Source organism: Naegleria gruberi, assembly GCF_000004985.1.
Source record: "Naegleria gruberi genomic scaffold NAEGRscaffold_12, whole genome shotgun sequence".
Lineage (NCBI taxonomy): Eukaryota > Heterolobosea > Eutetramitea > Acrasida > Naegleriidae > Naegleria > Naegleria gruberi.
In genome coordinates, this window is record NW_003163315.1 from 473,796 (window position 1) to 498,433 (window position 24,638).

At 33.2% G+C, this 24,638-nt stretch overlaps 16 protein-coding genes and 1 non-coding gene across 17 annotated transcripts; 9 read left to right on the forward strand and 8 right to left on the reverse strand.

Annotated features, from left to right (window-relative positions):
• The first annotated feature begins 5 nt into the window (after positions 1–5).
• Positions 6–1,860, forward strand: NAEGRDRAFT_78974 (uncharacterized protein). Its single transcript, XM_002679702.1, has one exon. The coding sequence runs from the start codon at positions 193–195 to the stop codon at positions 1,447–1,449; it is 1,257 nt and encodes a 418-aa protein (XP_002679748.1). The 5' UTR covers positions 6–192; the 3' UTR covers positions 1,450–1,860.
• Positions 1,861–1,978: 118 nt separating this feature from the next.
• On the forward strand, positions 1,979–2,782 carry NAEGRDRAFT_65075 (uncharacterized protein; the record flags this gene model as incomplete). The annotated part of the gene is made up of 3 exons (XM_002679703.1): positions 1,979–2,188; positions 2,293–2,499; positions 2,558–2,782. 3 exons carry the CDS (start codon positions 1,979–1,981, stop codon positions 2,780–2,782), a joined length of 642 nt encoding a protein of 213 aa, XP_002679749.1.
• A 261-nt stretch (positions 2,783–3,043) lies between these two features.
• Positions 3,044–3,463, reverse strand: NAEGRDRAFT_65076 (uncharacterized protein; the record flags this gene model as incomplete). Its single annotated transcript, XM_002679838.1, has 1 exon — positions 3,044–3,463. The coding sequence occupies one exon, from the start codon at positions 3,461–3,463 to the stop codon at positions 3,044–3,046; it is 420 nt and encodes a 139-aa protein (XP_002679884.1).
• A 364-nt stretch (positions 3,464–3,827) lies between these two features.
• On the forward strand, positions 3,828–4,283 carry NAEGRDRAFT_65077 (uncharacterized protein; the record flags this gene model as incomplete). Its single annotated transcript, XM_002679704.1, has 1 exon — positions 3,828–4,283. The coding sequence occupies one exon, from the start codon at positions 3,828–3,830 to the stop codon at positions 4,281–4,283; it is 456 nt and encodes a 151-aa protein (XP_002679750.1).
• Positions 4,284–4,743: 460 nt separating this feature from the next.
• On the forward strand, positions 4,744–6,075 carry NAEGRDRAFT_65078 (uncharacterized protein; the record flags this gene model as incomplete). The annotated part of the gene is made up of 1 exon (XM_002679705.1): positions 4,744–6,075. One exon carries the CDS (start codon positions 4,744–4,746, stop codon positions 6,073–6,075), a length of 1,332 nt encoding a protein of 443 aa, XP_002679751.1.
• A 203-nt stretch (positions 6,076–6,278) lies between these two features.
• NAEGRDRAFT_65079 (uncharacterized protein) lies at positions 6,279–7,247 on the forward strand (the record flags this gene model as incomplete). Its single annotated transcript, XM_002679706.1, has 1 exon — positions 6,279–7,247. The coding sequence occupies one exon, from the start codon at positions 6,279–6,281 to the stop codon at positions 7,245–7,247; it is 969 nt and encodes a 322-aa protein (XP_002679752.1).
• A 119-nt stretch (positions 7,248–7,366) lies between these two features.
• Positions 7,367–8,152, reverse strand: NAEGRDRAFT_31961 (uncharacterized protein; the record flags this gene model as incomplete). Its single annotated transcript, XM_002679839.1, has 1 exon — positions 7,367–8,152. The coding sequence occupies one exon, from the start codon at positions 8,150–8,152 to the stop codon at positions 7,367–7,369; it is 786 nt and encodes a 261-aa protein (XP_002679885.1).
• Positions 8,153–9,046: 894 nt separating this feature from the next.
• NAEGRDRAFT_78975 (FtsX domain-containing protein) lies at positions 9,047–13,061 on the forward strand (the record flags this gene model as incomplete). Its single annotated transcript, XM_002679707.1, has 2 exons — positions 9,047–9,929; positions 10,022–13,061. The coding sequence occupies 2 exons, from the start codon at positions 9,047–9,049 to the stop codon at positions 12,580–12,582; spliced, it is 3,444 nt and encodes a 1,147-aa protein (XP_002679753.1). The 3' UTR covers positions 12,583–13,061.
• Positions 13,062–13,274: 213 nt separating this feature from the next.
• On the reverse strand, positions 13,275–14,339 carry NAEGRDRAFT_78976 (uncharacterized protein; the record flags this gene model as incomplete). Its single annotated transcript, XM_002679840.1, has 1 exon — positions 13,275–14,339. One exon carries the CDS (start codon positions 14,337–14,339, stop codon positions 13,275–13,277), a length of 1,065 nt encoding a protein of 354 aa, XP_002679886.1.
• A 1,000-nt stretch (positions 14,340–15,339) lies between these two features.
• Positions 15,340–15,945, forward strand: NAEGRDRAFT_4051 (uncharacterized protein; the record flags this gene model as incomplete). Its single annotated transcript, XM_002679708.1, has 2 exons — positions 15,340–15,672; positions 15,745–15,945. Coding segments are annotated over 2 exons (534 nt in total), but the record flags the coding sequence as incomplete, so codon positions are not given.
• A 120-nt stretch (positions 15,946–16,065) lies between these two features.
• On the reverse strand, positions 16,066–17,831 carry NAEGRDRAFT_57445 (uncharacterized protein; the record flags this gene model as incomplete). Its single annotated transcript, XM_002679841.1, has 1 exon — positions 16,066–17,831. The coding sequence occupies one exon, from the start codon at positions 17,829–17,831 to the stop codon at positions 16,098–16,100; it is 1,734 nt and encodes a 577-aa protein (XP_002679887.1). The 3' UTR covers positions 16,066–16,097.
• Positions 17,832–18,802: 971 nt separating this feature from the next.
• On the reverse strand, positions 18,803–19,219 carry NAEGRDRAFT_65085 (uncharacterized protein; the record flags this gene model as incomplete). The annotated part of the gene is made up of 1 exon (XM_002679842.1): positions 18,803–19,219. One exon carries the CDS (start codon positions 19,217–19,219, stop codon positions 18,803–18,805), a length of 417 nt encoding a protein of 138 aa, XP_002679888.1.
• Positions 19,220–19,558: 339 nt separating this feature from the next.
• Positions 19,559–20,671, reverse strand: NAEGRDRAFT_60433 (uncharacterized protein; the record flags this gene model as incomplete). Its single annotated transcript, XM_002679843.1, has 1 exon — positions 19,559–20,671. One exon carries the CDS (start codon positions 20,669–20,671, stop codon positions 19,559–19,561), a length of 1,113 nt encoding a protein of 370 aa, XP_002679889.1.
• Positions 20,672–20,711: 40 nt separating this feature from the next.
• Positions 20,712–20,784, reverse strand: NAEGRDRAFT_t189. The gene has a single exon. It is a non-coding gene; the product is annotated as a tRNA-Ile (tRNA).
• A 190-nt stretch (positions 20,785–20,974) lies between these two features.
• Positions 20,975–22,408, forward strand: NAEGRDRAFT_65087 (uncharacterized protein; the record flags this gene model as incomplete). Its single annotated transcript, XM_002679709.1, has 1 exon — positions 20,975–22,408. One exon carries the CDS (start codon positions 20,975–20,977, stop codon positions 22,406–22,408), a length of 1,434 nt encoding a protein of 477 aa, XP_002679755.1.
• A 109-nt stretch (positions 22,409–22,517) lies between these two features.
• On the forward strand, positions 22,518–23,111 carry NAEGRDRAFT_65088 (FBOX domain-containing protein; the record flags this gene model as incomplete). The annotated part of the gene is made up of 1 exon (XM_002679710.1): positions 22,518–23,111. One exon carries the CDS (start codon positions 22,518–22,520, stop codon positions 23,109–23,111), a length of 594 nt encoding a protein of 197 aa, XP_002679756.1.
• A 409-nt stretch (positions 23,112–23,520) lies between these two features.
• NAEGRDRAFT_47473 (uncharacterized protein) lies at positions 23,521–24,402 on the reverse strand (the record flags this gene model as incomplete). The annotated part of the gene is made up of 1 exon (XM_002679844.1): positions 23,521–24,402. One exon carries the CDS (start codon positions 24,400–24,402, stop codon positions 23,521–23,523), a length of 882 nt encoding a protein of 293 aa, XP_002679890.1.
• Between the last annotated feature and the right edge of the window lie 236 nt (positions 24,403–24,638).

Sequence of the window (24,638 nt, forward strand, 5' to 3'; positions counted from 1 at the left end):
AACAACTGCCATCCGCTACAACGCGCTGCTACTTTTCCCCAAACACATCTCTACACAGCAAACGTACACGATTTAATCTATCGGATACAATTATTGTGTTATTACCAACCACCCAACAACAACAACAAACTACAAAACCTCATCTATTTTATATATATAATTTTTAAAACCTCCTCCTACCAAATTATAACAATGATTTCCAACACCCAATTAAATACCTCTCAAAATATTCTTGATGATGAAGATTTCCTCTCTAACTATGCTGATGATTTCCTATTTGATGATATTACCACTTCTGACGATCAACAACAACAACAAACTAATGAACAACAAAACACCAACAATAAGAATCTTATTGTTGTTTTAAAACAAGCTAAAGGAAGAGATGACCAATTTGAATCAGTCTTTCCTCCATCCCTATTGTGCCATCCATACAAGTATGATTTAAAGGTCACTGGAGAATTAGAAAACAACCAACAAGCTAAATTAAATTTGAATCTTGTTGATGCTGAAACCCTAACTGTACCAAATGTTACTCTTCCAAATAAGAAGATTGTTGAAGGTGTTTCTGTTGAACAAATTGAAGAAGTTGGTCCTAATGAAAGAATTATCCGTTTCACTTTTAATTTGTGTTCTTTCCACTTTAAGAGAAGACCTTTCAAGTTAGAATTGACCCAAGTTATTGGAACCACTTCAAAGAGATTATTCTTGAGTAATTCATTCCAAACATTTGCCAGACGTAGAGAACATCACCAAAGTTTCAACAGTACCAAGACTTCCAACAGTGATAAACAACAAACTCAATCCAATGCTCCACTCACCCCAGATTCTAGTAGTAATAGTAGCAATAGTACATTGATGCAATCACCAAAGATGGAGAAGAAGGGTGTTAAACGTTCAATTTCATCTGTTTCTACAACTCATTATCCAATTAATAAGACTCGTAACGTTGCCCCTACTTCACCAAGCTCATCAATGGGATCTCCAACTATTCTCAATCCACACTTTGCTGCTCAATTCCCAATTGTTTATCCTGCAATGTATCATCCAGATATGAGTCAACAATTTGCTTTGCAATATGCTCCAAAGATGCAAATGCCACTCTTTGTTCCACCACAATGGGCTGCTTATCCAACTAATACAATGGTCTTTGGTTCTCCACACACTTCTCCAGTTTCCCCACCATCAAATGCTATTCCACAACAAGAAAAGTCAAACGATATTTTGGGTACTCTTATTACTGGAGATTGTTCTGACAAAAAGGCCTACATGAAGAAGGAACAAAAGATTATTCACCATACTCCACTTAATTTTGTTCACGCTATTCCAACAGCCCCTGTGATGGAAACATCTGAAAGAGCATCTATTGCAATTCAATTCCTTCAATCATTGACTCCTGTTGAAAGACAAACCGTCTCAATGTTCATGCATGGTTCTCAAGCTCTTTAACTTGTACAAAATCTAACTTTTCAAATATAATCATCACTCCCAACCATTGAGAGATTACTAACAGAAGAAAGAGAGGTGTCTTCTACAGTAATACCATCATTGTTTCCCTTCCCTTTATATATTTTTAATATTATCCATTTATTTATATTTATATATTTGGGATATCTATGAATGGACTCTTCTGGTTGCTCCTTCCAATCATTTTATTTTCCTCAATACAAGTCTCCTTCTCCCCTTTGTTGAGAAATGAGAGACATGTTAATGAGTAGAGAATTTAATGAAGATGAGAGTTCAACCAAAATTGAGACCTTCATAGTGATTCCCTCCTTTTATATACCATTTAAAGCAGTAGTTGTTAGTAGCAAAGAGAATGAACCAATAAAAGATTTAGTATTGGCTTTGTTTAATCATTATTTAACTGTTCATCTTTTTGATCCTCCATCGTATCACTCGTCAGTGCTTTTAAGTGATACGCCACAATTCATCAACAGAATTTGTTCTGACATTTGAATTTACAGCAATAAAAAAAATGTCAACCAACAATCAGAGAAATAGTAGTGGCAGTTTCTCATTGTTTCCTTCATCATCGGCTACAGTGGTGGTGGTGATTGCAAGCATTTTACTCTTCTTCCAATGTTTTACAATTCTTGGTCAACAAGCTAAACCTGATGGATCAAAATTGAAACTCTTCACCTCCTATCACACTGCTTCTCTCGGAGCTGGAGCTCTCTTATACAAAGTAATTATCAAACATTATATGTTTTAATTTAATAATGACTGTCAAATTATTTGATGATTTTTGACGAATTTGTGATGGAATTTGATGATTCATTGAAATAATAGCAATTTTCATCTGGAGTTTATTTAACATATGAAGCAGAATGTTCAACTAGACCTTGTGATGTTCTCTTGATCAAGTCAACTGAAGAATTCTATCAATGGAGAAGTAATTATTACAATGAAACATTTACTGTTCCTGGACATATCAATTATGCAACAAGTTATGTGGCCAAGGAAAATTATCCAACTACAACCAATGTTGTTTTGGTGGTATGTTTAATTTCTTTACAATATTCTTTACAAAATTTTACAAAAATTGTGAAATTAGATTGCCAATCCAAAGAATGCTTCTTCCAAATCAGATATTTGGTACAATTACAAAACAGCTGATATTCCAGGATCTAATGGAGGAATGATTGCTGCCATTATCGTTGGTGTTTTGGGAGCTTTATGTTTGTGTTTGTGCTGTGTTGGTGTCTTGTTATGGTTGTGCAGATTGAGAGCCAATCCAAAGGATTACATTCCACAACAAGATTTACCAAGAGAATTTTAAGATTTTCTTGGAATTTGTGATTTTATTAAATTTCAATTTGTTTGTAATTGATTATAGAATAGATTATTAGTGATTTTGAGGAGATTGGAATGAGATTGACGACTCTTAGTATTGGATTTTTACAGTTAGTTGATTGGAAATATTGAGAATTTAAATTATTGGAAAATTGAGGAATAGATTTCGAATAGATATTGAAATAATGTTCGACAATTTGGAAATTGTGAGCAATATCAACTATCGATATTGAATATTTATTTCAATTTAATGACAATTCTTTTTACGAATTTCTTTCAAAATTTTGATCAAATTGTTCAACTTTTTGATTGCGTCATGATGTTTGGAATGTTTACAATATTTCAAGACCTTTCTAATATATCTTCTCAAACTCTTCAATTTCTTAATCTTCAATTTGATTGATTTCTTTAAAATCTTTTCGAGTTTCTTCTTTAACTTTGCATCTTTACAATTTCCAATTTTGGCAACTAATTTGTAAATGTGTTTACATTTGCTTCCCTTCTTAAACTTTGAATTGAATTTCTTGACTGCACCTCCATGTGATGAACGATTTTTCTTGATGGACATGACTTGAGCTTGAAGAGTTTGTGCTTGACCGTTGACATTTGCAATGAAATAAATGCCAGCCATCAAGACTAGCAAAAACAAGAGAAGTGATTGTTTCATTTTGTTTTGTTTTGATTATTGGAGAATTATTTGCAAAGAAGGAATTTAAAATACAAGATTTCGTCGACGAACAGTTTCTTCTCAACTGTCTTGCTATTAAAGTTGGTGTTTCAAATATCAATCTGCAATTGATCTTTGGTTGAAAGAAATTTGGAATCTGAAATGGATTACACGAACGAATGGAGAATTTACATCAAGAAGCAATAGTTTGGAAATACGAAACTATTTCAGAAAGTTACCTAAAGAATTCTTTCAATACAATTAAACAATGCCCAAACAATCAAGTGCATTCGAATCTCGTAAATATTAATAAAAGGGGTACATTTTGGACGTTTTCCATTATTCGAAGTACTTTACTAAAAAAATGTCAAAACACTTTAGTGACCTTCCTAGAGAGATTATGTTGGAAATTTTCACATTTTTATCATTACCTCATCTCGGAACACTTTTATCTCTCAACAGATCAATTCATGATGAATTGGAAAATTCGTCTAATTTTTGGAGAAAGTTGTGGAATGGTTATTCGAAAGGCGTGGAACATTATTCCATTCCACTTGATCTTTCCGATTCAATGAAGAAACAATTCGTGGTGCTCATCTCACATAAAAAACAAGACATTATTTTCATTAAAAATTCTATTCGAAGGTTGAGAAGAGACCTCGATGATTGTGAAGTAATGATAGAAATTGGATTTTCAGATCCGAATGATGAGATGATTGATAGTTATCGTGAGAAGGCAAAGGAAATTAAGAATGAAATAGATGAATGTCAAGCAAAATTAGAAATATTGAAAACTGACTCGGATAATTTTGGAAATTAAAATTCTAATTTAGGAATGAATCAGGAAAATTAAATATTAATGCAATTATTGCATAATGATTTGTAGTTTTTGAAATTTTTACAAGAAATTCTGACTCTTTGAACACTAGATTCCTCCATTTCATTATTAGATACTCAGAATTCCAATTTAAATTCAACCAAAAACTCATTAAGCAGCAACAACATTCCATAATCTAAACAATCAAATTATCGTATTCCAATTAAATAAGTTGTTTCATTTCCTGATCTCAGAGTTAGAATGATTTTCTATGTGGTCTGATATCAAACGAAACCAAAAAAAACAACAAATTAAAATCATCTACTGCATGGATTGAAAGAAAAAAGAAGAAAATACTTTGTTCACATTCTAAATTACAATTTTGATCAGTAAAATATCATTTTCCTTTCACAATTCGTCTGTCATTTGCCAAGAGCTCCAAATTTCAAAAAGCAAAAAAAAAATGTCACTTGGCAACCAGCAAGATATTATCATTGTAGGAGGAGGTCCAGTTGGTCTGTGGACAGCCAGTCAAATCAAATTATTAAATCCACAATTAAATATTCTAATTTTGGAAAAACATGAAAATTACAAAAGAAGTCATTTCGCATTCTTGGAAGCAAATTCATTTGAATTGATGGCTGAGCATCCAAATTTGATGGATTTAAAGAATAGGTTGCAATCGGATAAGAAAATCAAGACAAGTGAATTGGAAGAAACTTTATTCGAATTGTGTAATCAACTTGGTGTGCAAATAATTAAAGGATTTCCGGTTGAGTGTGGTAAAGAAATTGAAGCAAATTTTCCTGGAGTTCAATTAATTATTGGTGCAGATGGTGCTCACAGTACTATTCGAAAGACAGTTTGTTCTGGGTTATTAGAAAGTGAAATTTTTAAATATTCGAATCATTTTCACACTCTCATGGAGGTGAAATATCAAGCTATTGGCGAAACTAAACCAATGGATATGATCAATATCGGCTATCCACTCATGAAACACATTGGAGTAGTTGTGAATGAAATTATTGGAAAGCAAAACGAAAGTGGAAATAGTCCAATAACTTTACAATTTTTTGTGAATGAAAATATTGGAGAATCAATCAAGAATGCAACATTTAAGAATCCAATTCAATTCCACTCCATGAAAGAAACTCTTCCAAATCAAATTCGAGCAATAATTGAATTTTGGTTGGCAGCTCGTTTCCAATATTATGCAGAGAAACATGTCGAAAGTTCTGTAACTATTACAAGCACCAAATTGGGATCTTATGCAAGTAGATATTATGTGAGAAATTTTGGAACGAAAGCAATTTATTGTTTGGTTGGAGATGCTGCTTTTGGAATGCCTTTTTTTAGAAGTTTAAATAATGGACTATTGTGCGCAACTATTCTAGCTCAATGTGTTGTGAAACATTTTGAGGGAAAAGATTATCAATTTGCATTCTCTTTGGAAGGTGTTGTGAATTCTCTTGTTGGTGGAACGAAACAATTTCTTGGACTTTCGAATATTCCATACGAAGGTGAACATATTTCTCAACCTCTAATCAAATATGCAAGTTATGCAATGAATTTGGAAGAATCACAATTGAAAATAGCAAGAGCAAAAAGTATTGGATTGAAAACTTTCCAAACTTGGACCAAAATTAGTGCAATTGTTCCTTGGCAAGTGAATAAGCTCAGACCAGAACAATTGGAGGAAGTTAGGACAGCCATTGGAATATTTAGTAGTGAGGATGATAGAGAAATGTATGATGATATTGTGGAAGATGGATTTGTTCTTGTGGAAAAATTGTAAATTTGATCAATTTTAAAATTCACAATAAAAAAATGAAAAAAAGTCAACCAGCATCAATAGCCGAAACTCTCGCAAATCGTCAAGAGGAAATTCTTTTGAAACTTAAACTGACCAACAAGAGAACACTCGACACTTCACAGAAATCAATTCTTCAACCTGGTGAATGGATCAAGGCAATTCCCTTTCCTCCAAGTAAAAGTTGGATGCGACATTTAACAGAGGATTTATTTGTTGGAGGTGATGGTAATGAGTCGGTGATTTTCCGATTGGATATCGATGGCTTGATAGACAAGGAGAAATCTCTAGGATACTGTGATAATGTTGTTGAGGTTGTTAGTGAGCTGAAAGGAAGTTTTTATTCTCTGATTTCGGATTATTACCTTGTAACGTCCCGTGCAAATAAGGATGGGAAACGAGAGGATCATTATGTGTATGATTGGAGAAGTGGGAGGATGGTTTTTAATTTGATTGGATTTCCTGCAGGTAGAATTCTTTCGTTTGTTGCAATTTATAAGAATGGCTATTGTGTGGCGATGAGTTCAGATCAAACAGATGGTGGTAATTGTAAAATACACTTGATTAACATGATGGAAAAGAAGAAGGAAAGGATTTATATTCAATACTCAATCAAACATTCAGCTAGGGAAGGCTTTATGTGTCTAACAACTTTTGAAGCTACTGGAAATAGAATAGTTATGATACTATCAGAAAAACCACATGTTTTCAAATGGGATTTGAAGGCAGGAAAATTGAGGGAGGAATATGTGATTGAGGATCTTCCTTTTTGTTTTACAGGATGTATGATTGATAAGGATATTGCTGTGTTTCAAGGCAGCAACACTTTAGTTTACAATTTAGAAACAAAACAATTACTGAAAAATATTCCAAATGTTGTACGTACTGATATTCAACATGTTGGATTGGATTCATTATGGTTAGTTAGATCTAATTTTTTAAATTATAAAAGTGGAGAAATAGTAGAGATGCCCTATAAGAGTGCAGACTATAGCTCACTTTTCCAATACAAAGATAAACTATTGGTATTAGGTCATAAGAAATTCGGTGTTGTTACTGAAGTGACTAAGGTTCTTAAAGAAGTTCACTCCATACAGGAGTTCAATAAGAAGGCACTTGCCATATTTTCAGATATTAGAGTAATAAATCAAAATTGAAATAGTTATTGTGGCAAGATAGATTTCTTCTTTGTAAAAACAAGGGTAGAAGTTGGATTTTTGTGATCAAGTAACAATTAGATCTCTCGGCAATTTTCTTCTTTCAATGTAGAATTCAATTAATATCTTCTTGGATTCTTGGATTTTTTAAAGTACTTTTTAACATGATTTCTGGAGATCAAGTCGGCTTGGTAAATTGGTTCAGGAATACTCTTCAAAGAGCAACGTTTAACAATGCTAACTGCTGTATCCAAACAAACCCTATGCCCTGGACTAATATATACATTTGTGATATTATCTGTTTTCAAGATACATCCAATTCTCTTCTCTGAATCAATATCTATATCAATACATTCTCCCTTCCTGGTCAATTGTTGCTCCAACCCATCAATATATTCATCGGTCAATCCCTTTACCATTAAAATCTTCTTTGCTACTCCAATTGTTGGAATATTCTCGACCACTCCTAGGTGACATGCAGATCCGAAACCTCTTTGGTGCAAATGGCCATTACCATCAACGAGAATAACTTGTGGCATCATGTGTGGAACCTTGTTTCTTACATTCTCTATTAATCGTTGAATATGTGGAACTTCTCTAAAAGCTAAATATCCAGCAATGTAAGGCAATGTCATTTCAACTTGTTCGCTTTCTTCGTGAACTATTTTCAAATCAGGAAATGAAAGAACAATCAAAGTAGCAATAGCTCTATTACTATTCCCATTTTCAAAACTAATATCTACTCCTCCAATTAATTTCAATGTCTTGTCTAGATTCTTTGGATCAAAGGTCAAGTTGTGATCACGTAAAATCATTTGCCTCTTCAAGTTGTATTGTTCTGTTTTCCAGCCACTGTAGTCAAAGCCATTATTGTGATTGCTTTTACCATCATTGCTGGCTCTCATTTTGTTGCTACTGGATGAAACTGAACTGGTAGATGATGAATTGGACTCGTGTGACACTTTTTGTCCCATAAAGTTTCTCTTTTTAACTGTGTCAATTGACTCGGTTGATGGAGTTGTCTTTGAGGATTGATTGGAACTAACAACTGATGACGATTTTGCCAAAGGTTTCTTATTAACATTGCTACTTTGATTTGATGATGAATTTGCTTGCACGGATTTAAACGAATATTTGCTACTTCCATTATTATTATTAATATTATTATTAGGAGAAGTATTATTTGATGGTGCTGATGAAGTAGAATTGCCATTGGCAACGATAGAAACCCAAGAAGACATTTTTTTAAAGTTTGAACTCGAAGGAAATTACTTCCGATTTCTTTCCTTTCATCACTTGTAAATGTGAATAGTACTAATAAAAATTGTAATTAAATAATATCATAGTATTCCTTGGCTTAAACTCATCATAGTGATAAGTCGTGAAAGAAGGGTTGAATTGGAATCCAATATAAGCGGACTATTACTCATACTCCTCAAACGGACAATAAGGATGCTCTATTATTCTACTGCAAGTAAGTCTTAGCCAGCAGCAATATTGAGGTGATGATCATTTGGTATTTTTTTCAGCAAGAAAAGAGCAGAACGTTATCGTGCGCATCAAAGAAAAACAGAGTTTCAACTTTTTGATAGTGAGAAGCGATTCATCTTCTTGATTATCATTGCGTTTTTCTAATTTGTTAGGGTCGCATTGTGAGACTTTGTGTGATTTTTATATATACAAAATTTAATATATATTATTATTATTTATTTAAATACATATTTTACGTAGTAGAATAGTGGAAATAATTATTATTATTATTGGTAGCAGTAGGAATTGTATTATTAATTTATTAAAACATGTTGACTGAAAATAATAATTATCAATCATCGGCAGCAGTTAGTTCTTCCTCTTCATCATCAAAGAGACATCAACATCATGATGATGACGACAATGATTATGATGATAAATTTAAAAAGTTTTCTGATCCGACAGAGGCTGCCAAACACACTTTCAGATCACTTGATCGAGTTCCAGGATCATCATTCACAATCAGATCTAATAACAATAATACCACTTCTGATAATAATAACAATGAAAATAATCCAATTGATAGTGGCTTTGGACAGAATCAAAGGAAATTCCCAGAAAAACCATCAGCACACAGAACACCACTACAACAAGTGGGTGACTTTTTCAATAGTTTGATATTCAGTTTACTCTATGTTACTGCTGACACAAAGAAGAGATTTTATAGTTTCCTTGTTGGTCTGATTACTATTGCTATTGTTGTGTTTGTTGTCAGTATATTGTACAATTCAATTCTGAAAGCAAATTTAATCTTCTTGAAATTATCTGAGGACAATGTTGGAGATGCTGATATAATGTTTACACCAAAATTCACAAATTTAACAACTATACCTTTTATTAACAATACCGAGATTAGTGAAAAATTAGCTAATAGTCCTTATATTACTGGCACAACCCCTCGTTGGATTATATTTGCCAATCTACAGAATAGAGATCAACCTCAAAAGAATATTAGTGGACTTCTCTTGATTTTGGATACTGAGAGAGAAGAACAATTGGGAATTGGTAGAATATGGCCATACAGACCTCTTGGAGAAGGAGAAATTCATGTGAGAGATTCTATATTGCGAGCCATTGATGTGAAGCCAAATAGAGGGCAGAGAACTAATCTTGTAATTGATTTTGCCAGTTTGGCCAGTGCATTCTCTGGAAGTACTGAAGCCATACAGAATGGTGTGGATCCAACTCAACAAAATTTCGATCAAGCTCAATTATTGAGATCTCTTTTCATTTAAACTTAAAAGTGAAGGGTGAATCTTCTGTTGTTGATTCTATCACCTCCAATTATGCCAAATATCCAAGTGCTCTTGGTAACGTAATGATTATTGACAGTCACTATGTAGGTCAAATAATTGAAGAGTCACTATTTGCCTCGCCCTCTACGCAGTTACTTTTGGAAATTACAGGAAATACTCAAAAAATCAAAAACTTTTTCAAAACTTTCCCAATAGAACAGTACAGTTTAACTCTAGCAGGTCGACTGAAAGACAGATTCCCAACCTATCTCAAGAGTGATAATGAAAGAAAACAAGCAGTTATTGGCATTACCAATGGTATGATGGATAGTATTGGAGTTGCTTATCCAGTCACTTACACTCTTCCACTTTTGAGTGCTTTAGATGGTACCAAATTTATTTCATTATTTATTGATCAAATCTTTATTGGAGTTGTTGTCATGTTAGCCATTTTGGGTATCATTTTGATTTTTGCCCTCCTTTTGGCCAATGTTGAGGAGAAAACCTATGAATATGGTATGTTGAGAGCCCTAGGTCTTCGTCAGTATTCTCTTATTCAGGTCATTTTGGCTCAATCCATGTACTTTGCCATACCTGCCATCATTATTGCCATGGTACTTGCCTTCTTGGTAAATATTTTGGTTGAGTATGTATTACAAGTTGTTATCAGCACTCCAAGCTTGAATTTGTACTTCTTCTGGGCTGCAGTTGTAGTTCCAATTGCTCTTGGTTTTGGTATTCCTATTATTGCTAACGTTATTCCAATTAGACATGCTATGAGCAGAACTTTGAGAGATTCACTTGACATTGCCCATCAAACTTTCAATGAAACCACTGTCAAAATGATCAAACTTGAAGAATTAGGATTGGAACCATGGCAAACTGGTGTATCTATTTTATTGGTTATTATTGGTTTTGTAGTTTACTATATGATTCCATATTCATTTATTTTCACTGATCTCCCACTCTTCTTCTTTATTTTGAATGCTATTCTATTGGGTATGCTTGTTGGATTGTGTATTATTGCTGTCGTATTAGAACCATTCTTTGAGAAGATTATATTGAATTTAATCTTGTGTGGACCTGAAAGAAAATTGAAGACTTTAATTTCCAAGAATTTGGCTGGTCACCGTAAACGTAGTAGAAAGACCTTCCTCATGTTTACACTCTCAGTTGCCTTTATTGTTTTTGCTGGTGTTGTCTTTTCATTGCAATCAGCTAATATTCGTGCAAATGTTGAGGCTTTCCTTGGTGCAGATATTGTTGTCATTTCAACCAATTCACGTTATTCACTTCCTAAAGACAAACTCAATGAAGCTATTGCACTCCAAAACAGTAGAAACAAAACGATAGAAGCACCAGTTAAGGGACATGCCTACCAATCATTCAGTATTGCTAATATTCCGTTCTTTACTGGTTCTAGATTCTCCTCACTTGCCTATTTCCCTAACAGAAGAGTTGTTTATAATGCAGTGGACAGAAACTTTTTGAGTGTTGTCAAGAGCAAGTACTTCCTCTACACATACATTGATTCAAGTTTCACGTACAATATCACAGATGAGAAACCAGATGTTTTCCAAAGTTTGTACGATAATGCAGGACAAGCTCTTGTTGATGGAGAAAAGGTTGGATTCGCACCAAGTATTGTATACAGTGGTGTAAAACTCAATTTCGAAGACAATTATACCTTAACCTTTGATCCAGCCTCTCAATACTCACAATACATTGATATTGTAGCTTCTGAAGCTATGAGACCATCTGTTGGTATTGGAATTAAGACTCCAACCGATTTGAGATTCTCTGGCATCAATAGTAAGACAGGAACTCAAAATTATGTAGATTTTATTGGCAAGTCAAGATGCCTTGCCTATAAGGTCCCTGGTTTCTTCTATTCTTCATATGAACTTACTGCTTCTGGTTCTCCTGTTATTATTACTATGGATGCATACAAGAAAATTGCAAGATCAGTCGCTAAATCAGTTGGTCTCACTACTTATAATGATGAAGTTTACTATCAAAAGCTCTTTATCAAGCTCAAAGATGAAATTACAACCTTTGAAGTACAAGACGTTTTCAATGCCTTACAAGCTTCTGTTAGTTCTGATTTCACAAGTATTCAAAATGTCAGAGATTTGGTTGGTAGTACAGAGACTGCTACACTTGTCCTTATGGCTTTCTTCAACATTGTTGCTGCTATTGCCATCATTTTGTGCTTCTTCATGTTGGCTGTTTCATTCACTGCTAACGTTAGAGATAACTCTTGGGAATTTGGTGTGTTGAGATCTATTGGTTTGTCTGTCAATGCACTCATTCGTGCCTATATTTATGAAGCTCTTTGCTTGGTCATTTCGGCCTTTATTTCTGGTACTGTGATTGGTTGTGTAATTGCCTTGACATTAACAGCTCAGTTCAACTTGTTCTTGGAGATGCCGTTCCAATTCGATTTCCCATACTACCTCTTCTTCTCTATTCTTATCATGGCTCTCATTTGTGCCATTCTGGGTAGTTACTTGCCTGCTAGAAATTTGAGAAAGAAGGAAATTGCTCTCGTCATTCGTGGAGCTGAATAAATCAATCTTCATAAAAGGTACTATATGTATTGTCCAAAAGATCATTCCCCTTAATTATCGAAAAACATTGGTTCGACAAATTAACACAATCCAACATGGGAAAAATTGCATTCTCATATCTACATACAACCTTGCACAAACAAGATAACCATTTAGGAAATCCCATATCTCTTGCCTCTTGATAAACATCAGTATCCTTATCTGCAGAATAACAACAGCAACAAGTTCCACACCAACACAACGCTATTAGGCAACCATTGCAAAGACCACACAATCTAGATGTACAACATATTTTTGAGTAGCACTTGTCAACAGATCCAGATACAGTCCAAATTTTCAGCTTTACACATTTTTTTTCAATAGCTTGTGACACTTTCATACTAGGAATTGTTGGAAAGTAATAGTGGTGAGAAATGATTACAGATTTTTCTCTCTTGAAGATAATCCTCTCAAATTGAATTTCAATCTTATCTTCACTGGTAGAGGTGGAGAATGTTTCATTCTTCTTTTCAATGTTACATTGTTCTTTTAGCATTTCTTTTGCATAATCACTCATTTCTAGTCCAGAATTGTAAATGTGTCTAAAGAATAGTTCTAAGAGTTTGATTCTTTGGCTATTATTTAAGGTTTCAAGGGAGACCAATGTGAGAAATTCAGGAAGAATATGAGCCTTAACATTCATGCCAAAGTGGTTATCTTTGAATGACAACTCTGCACTTGTCAAGCCTTGTTGAGGATGATTTCTCAAAACAATAGGTTTGGTCATATTCTTGATAAATCTTTCCATAATAAAATGATATTTCCTCTCTTGGTTTTGGATTTAAAAACACATAATGACGTCTGTTTTCTGTGCAAACAATGGAAGTTTCACAGCTAATTTTATCTTTGATAGAGTGATGTAAAGCATAATGTTTAAACTGAAAGTGTAGAATGGTCTTTCGACAAAGTCGAAACGGATTCATTTTCATATTCTTATCAATGAGCGGTTTTTGCATCCACTCTCCATACAGATCCCTCAACCCTATGTGATTCGATACATCTGCTAATAGTTCTTTCCCCTTATTATAATAAAATAATTTGGGAGATGTTGTTGCCAGCTCACTATTCAAAGGTTGACAGTCATCAATCGATTTTCCTGACATTATACTTTCCAAATCATCTAACAGATTGTTATCATTAAAATTAAACTCGTACTCTATTTCATCCTCAGATAGTCTTCTGCATTGGCTGCCCAAAATTTTTTCCATTATTTCTATAAAACTGTTGGTACTCGTTTCAATATTTTCAGAATTATTTCTATTCTCTTTACCTGGAATGAATATTTGAAAATAAAGCCTAGGTAAGTAAACACTCTCAATTCTTTCCAACAACTTTTGACTTCTTATTGCTTCCTTAACTGATGCAGCAATTGATTCTTCTTTCGTTTGAATTCCAATGCTCAAAGATGATGATGACAATGAGGAATTTCCTCTAAATACATTATTAAATAATCGGCATGTTATTCTTAATGATTGAATTTCATAGGAGCCTCTATTAGGACAATAGGAAAGAATTGAATCGAGTGAATCATGATCCAACTCTATAATATTACATCTTTTCATTGTGTATACACGATTATCATCCGAAAAAGATTGATACAGAGGAAGATCGTGATTATGTCTACTATTCTCTATAATTGTTGTTACTATCAGCTTATTTTCTTCATCTTCATCAAAAGGAAGAATGGGAAGAATTCTATTCTCGGGACATGAAATCATTTTTTTCTAAAAAGATTTAAATGTCTCCTATAAATTTTTTGTAAAGCAACATAAATATTTAATAAATCTCCTACCCTTTCAATATCAAAGAGAGGCGCTCTTATTTTCGCCGTCGTTCAAAATTAAAAAGCTTTCGCCTGTTTTTTTTGACCTTAAAAAGACTATAAATAGCCTCAATAGAACCTCTCTGCTTCTCAATAATCAATTAAGAAAAAAACAAACAATGTGTTACGAAACAACTTGTAATAAGTGTGGAAAGAAGACCTGGGGCGGTGAGTTATCAAGATAGACTAGATAATATTGATGATTTTGATATGTAATTTAATATTAGGATGTGGAATGCACAAGGAAGCTGTATGTTTATTTAAATTAAATTTTCTTATATATGCTATTAATATTTTTGTAATTGCTGATTATTTTCGGAATAGGTCATGAGAAATATTAAGCCAGAAGACAAATGTACCTGCCCAAGAAATTAACATCTATAGAAGAAAAGAGAACAATTAAACCCAAATAAAACACTTAAAATTAAAAGAAATACTTCCAACATGCAAGGTTCACCATCATCATCATTTCATCCTTAGGAAAATTCATAAGAACTCTTTATTGTAAAGTGTAATTGAGAAGTAGTATCAATTTACATATTTGAATACTATTACTTCTCAATAGTTGCGGAAAATAAAATTCATAAAAAAAAATGTATCCACATCATCAACCACCACCACATCATCGTGATGAAGATCCTAGAATGATGATGAATTTTGGAGGTAAACCTTCCTCTTCCTCTTCAGGATCATTGGAAGAAAAAACACAATTTATGAAACAAACTGTATTGATGGAATGGCATGATGTGTGTATGTTGATTGGAGTGCATGATAGAACCAATATTGAAAAGTGGTGGCTGATTATTCAACAAGCCTATGATGGAACTGGAGTTTATGATCATGAGGAAGTAAAGAAGAATTTGGAAAATTCGGAAGAGGTGAAACATGACAGATTCTATCATACAACCATGCACTTGTTTCACTTGTTGATTCAATTTAGAGATTTGTGTCAACAGGATAAGTGGATGAGTGTTAGTAGATCCGATTCTGCTGTGGTGAGGTTGGCTATTTTCTTCCACGATATTGTCTATGATGTGAAGAGAAAAGACAATGAATCAAGAAGTGCCAAATTATTTGCAGAAGCTTTTATTAATGATGTTAAACCAAGAAGTTTGAGTGAGGGGGAGATTAAAAGAGTGGTGTTTTTCATTGAATGTACAGCAAGTCACTTGTCACATCAAGACAAGGACGACAAGATGTTAAAATACTTTTTAGATTTTGATTTGGCTGTATTGGCCTATAATACACCAAAGGAGGACGATCAATACTTTAAAGATTTCTTTATTCAGTGGAATAACAAGGAAGAATTGTTACAAAGTCACTATGTCAAGAGTTATGTAGATAATGTCAGAAAGGAATATTCTTGTTATAGTGATGAAGAGTTTGCTAAGGGAAGATCTGGATTTTTGAAGAAAATGCTTTCATATGAACACATTTTCTATTCACCAGCATTGAGAGAACGTTACGAAAAGCAAGCTATGGAAAATATGAAATGGGAATTGACTCTTTATGAATAATTTGTATATATATTATATTATTTGTTAGATTACTTGTAATATTAATGTAATTAATTTATTTCGATATTTATTAGCTATTTATTATTAATAATATGAAAATTTAGAATTATTTCAATATAATTATTTATTAAATATTATTATTTCTTTGAAGTTTGATTCGTGGTGGTTGTTGGTGAAACAGAAATTCCCCTCTTTTGTTGAGATTTCTTTGTGCCAATGTCTTTAATCTTTTTAATTCTCATCTCTTTCAAGAATTCCATCGATTGCTTGAATCTCATGTGAGTATCTAACATGACAATGGAAATTTCCTTCTCCAAGTAATCGAACAAGTCTTCAGATAAGGAATGAATTTGATGATTGGAATAAGCATCCAGTTCCATCTTGACCGATTCAATAGAGCTAGTGTTGACATTCACAGCTTTAGCACCAGTGACATCAAGGAAGGTTAAGTAAATCTCAGAGGCCAATTGGGACTTTTTAACTTCAATAGTATCCAATTCATTTTCCATTTCTGAAATTGTCTTTGGTGGTCCAGTTTTCTTCTTCTTTTCAGAGCTTGTTGTCTTGTCATTGCTTGACTTACTTCTGGAGCTTTGTTCGTTCATTTCAATGTTGGAATTGCTGTGATTCTCTGAACCATGAGCACCAGACAATGAGGAAGGAACCGATGAGTTGGTAATTGAGGAGGCAGAACTTTCACCATCACTGAGCATTTGAACAAGTTCAATTTGATGCTCACACATTCTTCTATAAATTTGTACATGTTCCAAGAATTCAAAATTCTCACTATTGAACTCCTTCTTACAATGCTTTTGAAACAAAATTCTGAGCTTGTCATTATTCATCACATCCATCAACTCCATAGCTTGAGCTCGTTTCAAATTACGATTATTGATAGCATCCTTCTTAATGGCAAATCCAAACACGAAGAGAATAATAGGCAATGTCACCACAACTGCCACAGAAATAATCACCAACGAAGTAGTGGAAGCAACAAAGGCCAAGTAATTATTTCTCGTCTGTGTATCAGTCACATAGGTCATCAACTTGTCTTGCTCAACTCTGAAAACATCTCTTGCATTGGTAAATTCGAAACTCTTGTACAATTCAATTGCTTTGGCGAAATTTCCATTTTCCATCATAACTGCAGCATTGGAATTGTATTCTTTCATCTTGGCATACATGATTGCACCATTATTAATATATTCATTTCTGACATTTTGGTCTGATATCTGACTCAATAGATTACTTGTCAAGGAATCCACTTGATTCGTATACTTGTAATAATAAGAAAGGTAGGAAGTATTCTGTGAATAGGCAGCTACCATCGAATAGGCATTAATCCAAGCAGCATACAAGTAGATATTTCCTCTCAATGCCAAAACATCCACATTGGTTGAAGTTTGAGCTTGCTGATTGAAAATGATTAGTCCCAAAAGTATCAGAAAGGTCAGAGTATTCACAATCATTGCAATAATCGCAAAAATTCTCACCCAACTCAAATCTAACAATCCAATATTACAACATGATAAATCCATGCGAAGTGCACCCTTGGAAACGGAGATTTTCTTGACTGTTTTGGAAGAACTTGAACTGGTTGAACTTTTGTTATCTTCATGTGCTTTATCGTGGTGTGTATGATGATGTTGATGATGAGAATTTGAGAAGGTTGTTGATTTTTTCTTATTGGAATCGGTTGCTGGAGTTGGACTGGTTGAATTCGAATAGTTTTCATGAGGAATGGCAATGGTAAGAGTGTTAACTTCTGGGAGACTATTTGGTGTTATGGCTGCTGTGGTGGAGTATTGACTTGTTGGAAGGGTTGCAATGTCTAAAGAAGACGAAAGTTGTACAGTGTGTCCTTTCTCCATTCTAATTGTTTCGAATAAAAGTTTGTATGTGAAAAAGTTGAGTTGTGTTGTATGTTAATAGTCTATGTAAACGAATGCAGTTGAGCCTACGAGTATCGTTTTATGTTTTTTTTGAATATTTGCTTTGTGTTTACACTTCTCTGTGTTTCAACTAATTTCGTCTAGTTTAATTAGGCAATTAGAGCAGGTTGACCAATCCATAAAAGTAATATTTAACGACAAAGCACAATTTGTAATAAATGTTGTAGGGCTTCCGAAATATAATTGTACATACAAAACTGCATTAGGTTTCGAATAATCAAAATAAATTATTAGAAATGGTTCCGCGTACTTAGATACGCTTGGATACTCTCTTGTTTTGCCCAAATTTAAACTAATTCAAAACATTGTAACAATCCTATCTTCAAATACTATTATCAAGTATTGGTATTCGTATAGTTTCCGATAAAAATCAAAGACTATTCTAATTGATTGAATTCACAGTTTCATGGTAAATTTTATTGTAAATTTATTAGAAGATTCAGTTACATTATTTAATAAATGAATAGTTTAAGGAAATTAATGATTTCCAAATATGTTTCGAATATTTGGCAGATTGAAATTGAACAACGAACCACATGTGAAATTTACTTTATTTTGGATGTGAAATTAAACACATTGCAAATTGGTTGTCATGACTTCCATTTTCAGATGTTTGGCCCAAATAAAAACCTTCATGAATAACTTTCCTAATACATTCGTGCATCCCATTCATGGAATTCCACTCATTGTATTTCTCATAATATCAGGTTTTGAAAGTTCTATCAATGTGAACGCAAGCTATTCGAAAGAATAAATACAAGTTTCTCTACTGAGATCTTCTGTTAAAAGTTTATCTAAACTACCTCCCTCATAAAATTTCATTAATGTGTTCCGTTTCCATGGAATTCATTGAAAGGTCAGTATGGTTTTATTTTCATTATTTTGAAATTTTAAAGACCACGAAGAAAGCAAAACTTTTCAACTTCTTTAAAGAAACTTCCAATATTTGAATGAGAATAAGCAAATAGAGTTGTTTTGAGCTGTGCCTTTTCAAACTTGTTTTCTTTGTGTTCAATTTTCTTTCTATTCAACAAGCCAACTCCCCAACACTCCACCAGAATAATTTCATCACCTTCCCTTCTCAAATTATATTGACTCATAGTAACATGACTCATTATAGTTCCAAAGACCCACTTATCCAAATCAGCCAAATCTATAGTCGGATAACTTTCCTGATGACCTTGAAAATTGGTACAGGTAATTTTGGAGTGAGCAGGATTCAATTCAAAAACATAATTGTATTCATCCTGAATAATTACCTCAACCCTCATTGGATATTGACTCGGAACTGAATAGGCTTGATACATTGGAGTTGGAATTTGATAAGCTATTGCATATTTGCTACCCTTGAATGAGCCATCTTAATGGATGAATATATTACCAGATTAATGATCTTCACCAATCTATATATATTTGATAATACCTACCTTCCTCCCAGACGCTTGTCCATAATCCATCAGATGATGTATTGCCCATCTTTCTTGTTTTTTTTTATGAAAGGAATTTACGATTAATGATGATGAACTTGAGGAACAATTTAGTGACCAAATTGGGGTGCAACTAAGGCATCAATGAAATTGATCTTCCTTAGTGATAATTCTATTGAAGATTTAATTGAGATCTATTTGAGAATAACTGAATGGATTTTAGAAACACTTTCTATGAACGATTGATGCTCCAAACTCTTCATATTCTTCTTTTAATATCCAGGGCAGTGAATCGAAAGATTCTGACGATGCCAAAATTGATCCGCCAATCCATGATGAATATCTTCTATCTGGTAAAGCATGAACATTAATATTGATTGAGGATGGAGCCAAATTAGTTAGCTCCTTATTTAGTCTCTCACTAAAACCCTTAAACAAGGTATTTCCACCTCCTAATCCAATATTATTGTATAGTTCTTTTCGAATATCAATTTCACAATATCCTATTGATCGATAAATAATTTCATGAATTCCATTACATTCCATGCCAATCAATGATGGCTGGAACATTATTTCAGTACACTGAAATCTTTCACTTGGCCCAATATCAATTTGCGTTCCATCAGGTAATTCAAATTTAGTTTTCTCGTCACTATTCATCTCTAATTCAAAATTTAAAGCAACTTCACAGGCATTCTCCTTAATATTATTAATAATTATTTCTTCAGTAATTGAATGTCCACTCTCCATCAATATCTTTTCCAAATATTTGCTCACATCTCCACCAGCCAAATCCAGTTCAATCACGGCATTCCTCAGTACATACCCTTCGTAAACAGGAACCACAATTGAGATTCCACCTCCAGATTCTAACATCACACCACTCACTTGATTCATACTACACAGTGATAAGACCGCATTAACAGCAATGCAAAATGCAGGAATATTAAACGTTTCAAACAATGTCTCAGTCATCTTCTCTCTATTCACCTTTGAATTCATTGCCGATTCACTTATCAGCATTGGATGTTCCTCTGGAGAAATTTGCAATTCATTGTAAAGTGAATGGTGCAACAACTTTTCAAATCCATCCCAGTCAATAATGATGCTTCTACTAATAGGAAACTTTGGTAATTGATTTCGGAGCCTCCAACTCTCAGGCTCCTCTCCGACATAAAGATCATGAGTTCCTGGTGTTATTGGAACATTCTTTTCATTGGGTTTTCCAATTATTGAAGGGAAAACAGCTCTCGGAGCATCATCACCTGCGAAACCAACTTTCATGAAGGAAGATCCATAGTCAATGACGATGGCTTGCACATCTAGTGACATTTTTTTCAAGTTCACCAAACTTTGCAAAAAGAAAATTATATGCTGACGGACGGGATCGAACCGGCGACCAATGGCTTATTAGACCAACGCTCTACCGACTGAGCTACGCCAGCTTCACATTCACACTAAATGTATTATTGATAAATGCATAAACGACCATTGTATTCATATCAAAGCTTCAATAATTATTAACCATCATAATATTTCTTATTTTGAAATTTACAAAAAAGGTTTGTTACAGAACAAGCTTCCTTTTTAGCACTTTAAAAACCCAAAATGTTTCTTTTTAAAACTTAAAAAAAAATGTACAAACACCAACTCTACCTCATCAAGAAGTCAACAACAACACTTCATCACAACAAAACTCTCGGAACTCTCAGTAATCAAGTGAGAAATGTATCAAACTTTACAACACCACAACTTGTTAAACATTTAAAAAGACATCATCAACACAGAGGATCGATTGTATTTAATTATGATCAAATTGTGAGTGGAGAACCAAAATACAAACTCTCTCATTCATCAATGGAACCACTCTTGGAATATATCTTGTCTAAGAATGGTGCGGATGGACATGTAAATCATCAAGCCTTGTTTTTGGAAATTTCACCAGTCTCTCAAAGTTTATTCGGATGTTTTATTCATAATACTAATAGAGGACTTGCTCAGGGTAATGTAGATTTGTGGCATTATCCAAATGCTTCAGAATTTGTGAGTGATGGTTTAAAACAAAGTGAATATGCTGCTAGAAAGATGGCTTTGACAAATCAATTCTGGGGAGGTGGAAAAGGAATTATTCAAACCAATCCAGATTTGGATTATTCAAATTATGAAGTTAGAAGAACTGTCATGAACGAGTTTGGAAGTTTTGTGTCATCTTTGAGAGGTGTTTTCTATGCTCAGGAAGGTTTTGGAATTCAACCAAATGATATGGCTCACATCTTTGAAAAGACTCGTTTCACTACCAGTATTCCTAAAAAGTTTGGAGGTAATGGAAATATTTCTCCATCGTTTTCAAGCAAGATTGTAATTAATACAATGGAATCTGCCTTGTCACATGTAAATTTGGGAAATTTGTCTGGTAAAATTGTTGCCATTCAAGGATTTAATAAGGAAACTGAAGGCATCATTTCGAGCCTCTTGAGAGAAAAACATTCCCTTAAAGTTATTCTCACAGAAACTGATCCACTCAAAATTAAGACTGTCAAGGGTTTGTTTGCTGAGGAAGTTAACGATCAAAGATTGGATGTGAGATTGGTCTTTGAAGATCAAGATTCAATTCTCAATTTGGACGTAGACATTTTATATCCTTCATCTGGAACTATCTTTAATTCTTCCAACATTCCTCTCGTTAATGCAAAGATTATTTGTGGAGTTTCTCAATCTCAATTTGAAGATGCTTCTAATGAAAGACAATTGAGAGAAAATGGTGTCATTCTCATTCCTTCTCTCCTAACCAAAACCTCAAACTTTTCAGCAGTGAATGAAATTTATGGTATCATTCCAAACAATGATCCAGAAATTACCAAAATGTTTTCCAAAGATTATGAATATTCCATTTACAATACTGTCAAGAAAGTTATCGAATTATCAGAGCAAAACAAAATCTCCACCCAAAATGCTGCTTTCGAATTGGCTGATAAGAAAATTAATGAACCCCATCCATTCATTCCACTCAGAGGTTCTCAAATCATTCACTCACTTGTTTCTGATGAATGGCATTTGCAATTACAATAATTCTGTTCCATCCATCCACAATAAAAACTTGTATTGAGAATTGTTAGATGATATGATTACATGCAAGTGGTGGTTACAAAGTTCATCCTCATTAAAATTCCAAAAAAAAATGATAATTCCACATCCCGAAAGTCAACCTGATGAGATTATTGAAAATATTCTTAATTTTCTTCCTCCAGAAAGTTTATTGAAAGTTTCGTCTACTTGCAAACAATTTAGAAGAATTTGGAAAGAAACTCCTAACGGAATTGTGTATAATATGATCATTGAATTGAACTATTCCTTTAAGAAACTATCCTATTCTATGAAAGAGCAACTAGATGTTACAAAATTTGCAAAAGAAACTATTTGTAGAATATCAGAAAATCTAGAAAACAAACACAAAGAAACACGACACTATGAATTTATTTCTAAATTTGGAGAAATGGATCTGTCAGAAAATTTAAAAAGTGCCATTTCAAAAATTGACAGAGTTGATTATGGAGAAGAGTCAAAATATTATGATTGGAGAAATGGAATGACACATGCAATGGAAATATCCTTTGGTCAACTAGGAATTGTGAGATATTGGGAATGGGAATACCAACAAGGTTGTCATTGGGACTCGAACGAATCAAGTGTCATGAATAACAAGTTGAAAGATTTGAATTTAACAAATGATGACTACTTTATTCGAATATATTACAAAATATTGCAATGCTAAAACATGTAGTCTTGAAATTTCTAGATTTGAAATTTTGGGAGGAGGTGGAATCTCTGTTTTACAATCATGAATTGGTCTTTAATTTTAGTGATATTTTGTAAATTTAGTTTTCTGAAATATTCGAATAGGATGTTTCTTCTTAATTTTTCCCAATTTCGTCTTTTATTGGAACAGTTGACGACAAGTATTTAACTCTCATTTCCAATAAAACAAATATTCAAATCAGTCAAGTGTTTCATTTCGCTAACGTGTTTAGCTCCTTCACTTCCACCAATATCAAGCAGAACTCATTTCACTCAAATATTTAACTCCTTATAGAGCAGTCTGCAAAGACCTCGAGATTGGTAGAGGAAACTCATATTAAATTATGGAATATAAAAGTATATTATGTTAATATTACTATGAGAGATTAAATATAGAATTCATTAAGTGATGTTAATAATTTTGCTTCATCACTAATTCGATTGGCATAAACATAGAGTGATGTTAATTGTTTCATTCCACTTATGAACTTGGCTCCTTCATCACCAATTTCATTGTAACATATATCAAGTGATGTTAATTGTTTCATTTCACTTATCAATTTGGCTCCTTCATCAAGAATTATATTGTTAGAAATATTAAGTGATGTTAATTGTTTCATTCCACTGATGAATTCGGCTCCTTCATCATAAATTAGATTGTTAGAAATATCAAGTGATGTTAATTGTTTCATTTCACTTATGAATTTGGCTCCTTCAACACCCATTGGATTGCTAGAAATATCAAGTGATGTTAATTGTTTAATCTCGCTTAGATATTTGGCTCCTTTATCATCAATTCCACTCTTATAAATAGTAAGTGATGTTAATTGTTTCATTTCACTTATCAATTTGGCTCCTTCATCACTAATTTCATTCTTAGAAATATTAAGTGATGTTAATTGTTTCATTCCACTTATGAGTTTGGCTCCTTCAACACCAATTTCATTCTTAGAAATATCAAGTGATGTTAATTGTTTCATTTCACTTATAGATTTGACTCCTTCATCATAAATTAGATTTCCAGAAATATCAAGTGATGTTAATTGTTTCATTTCACTTATTAATTTGGCTCCTTCAACACCAATTCCATTCTTAAAAATATTAAGTGATGTTAATTGTTTCATTTCACTTATTAATTTGGCTCCTTCTACACCAATTTGATTGTCAGAAATATCAAGTGATGTCAATTGTTTAATCTCACTTATGAATTTGCCTCCTTCTACACCAATTTCATTGACACCAATACTAAGTGATGTTAATTGTTTCATTTCACTTATGTATTTGGCTCCTTCCACACCAATTTCATTGTAATATATATAAAGTGATGTTAATTGTTTCATTTCACTTATGTATTTGGATCCTTCTACACCAATTCGATTATTACATATATTAAGTGATGTTAATTGTTTCATTTCACTTATGGGTTTGGCTCCTTCATCACCAATTCGATTGTTAGAAATATCAAGTGATGTTAATTGTTTCATTTCACTTATGAATTTAGCTC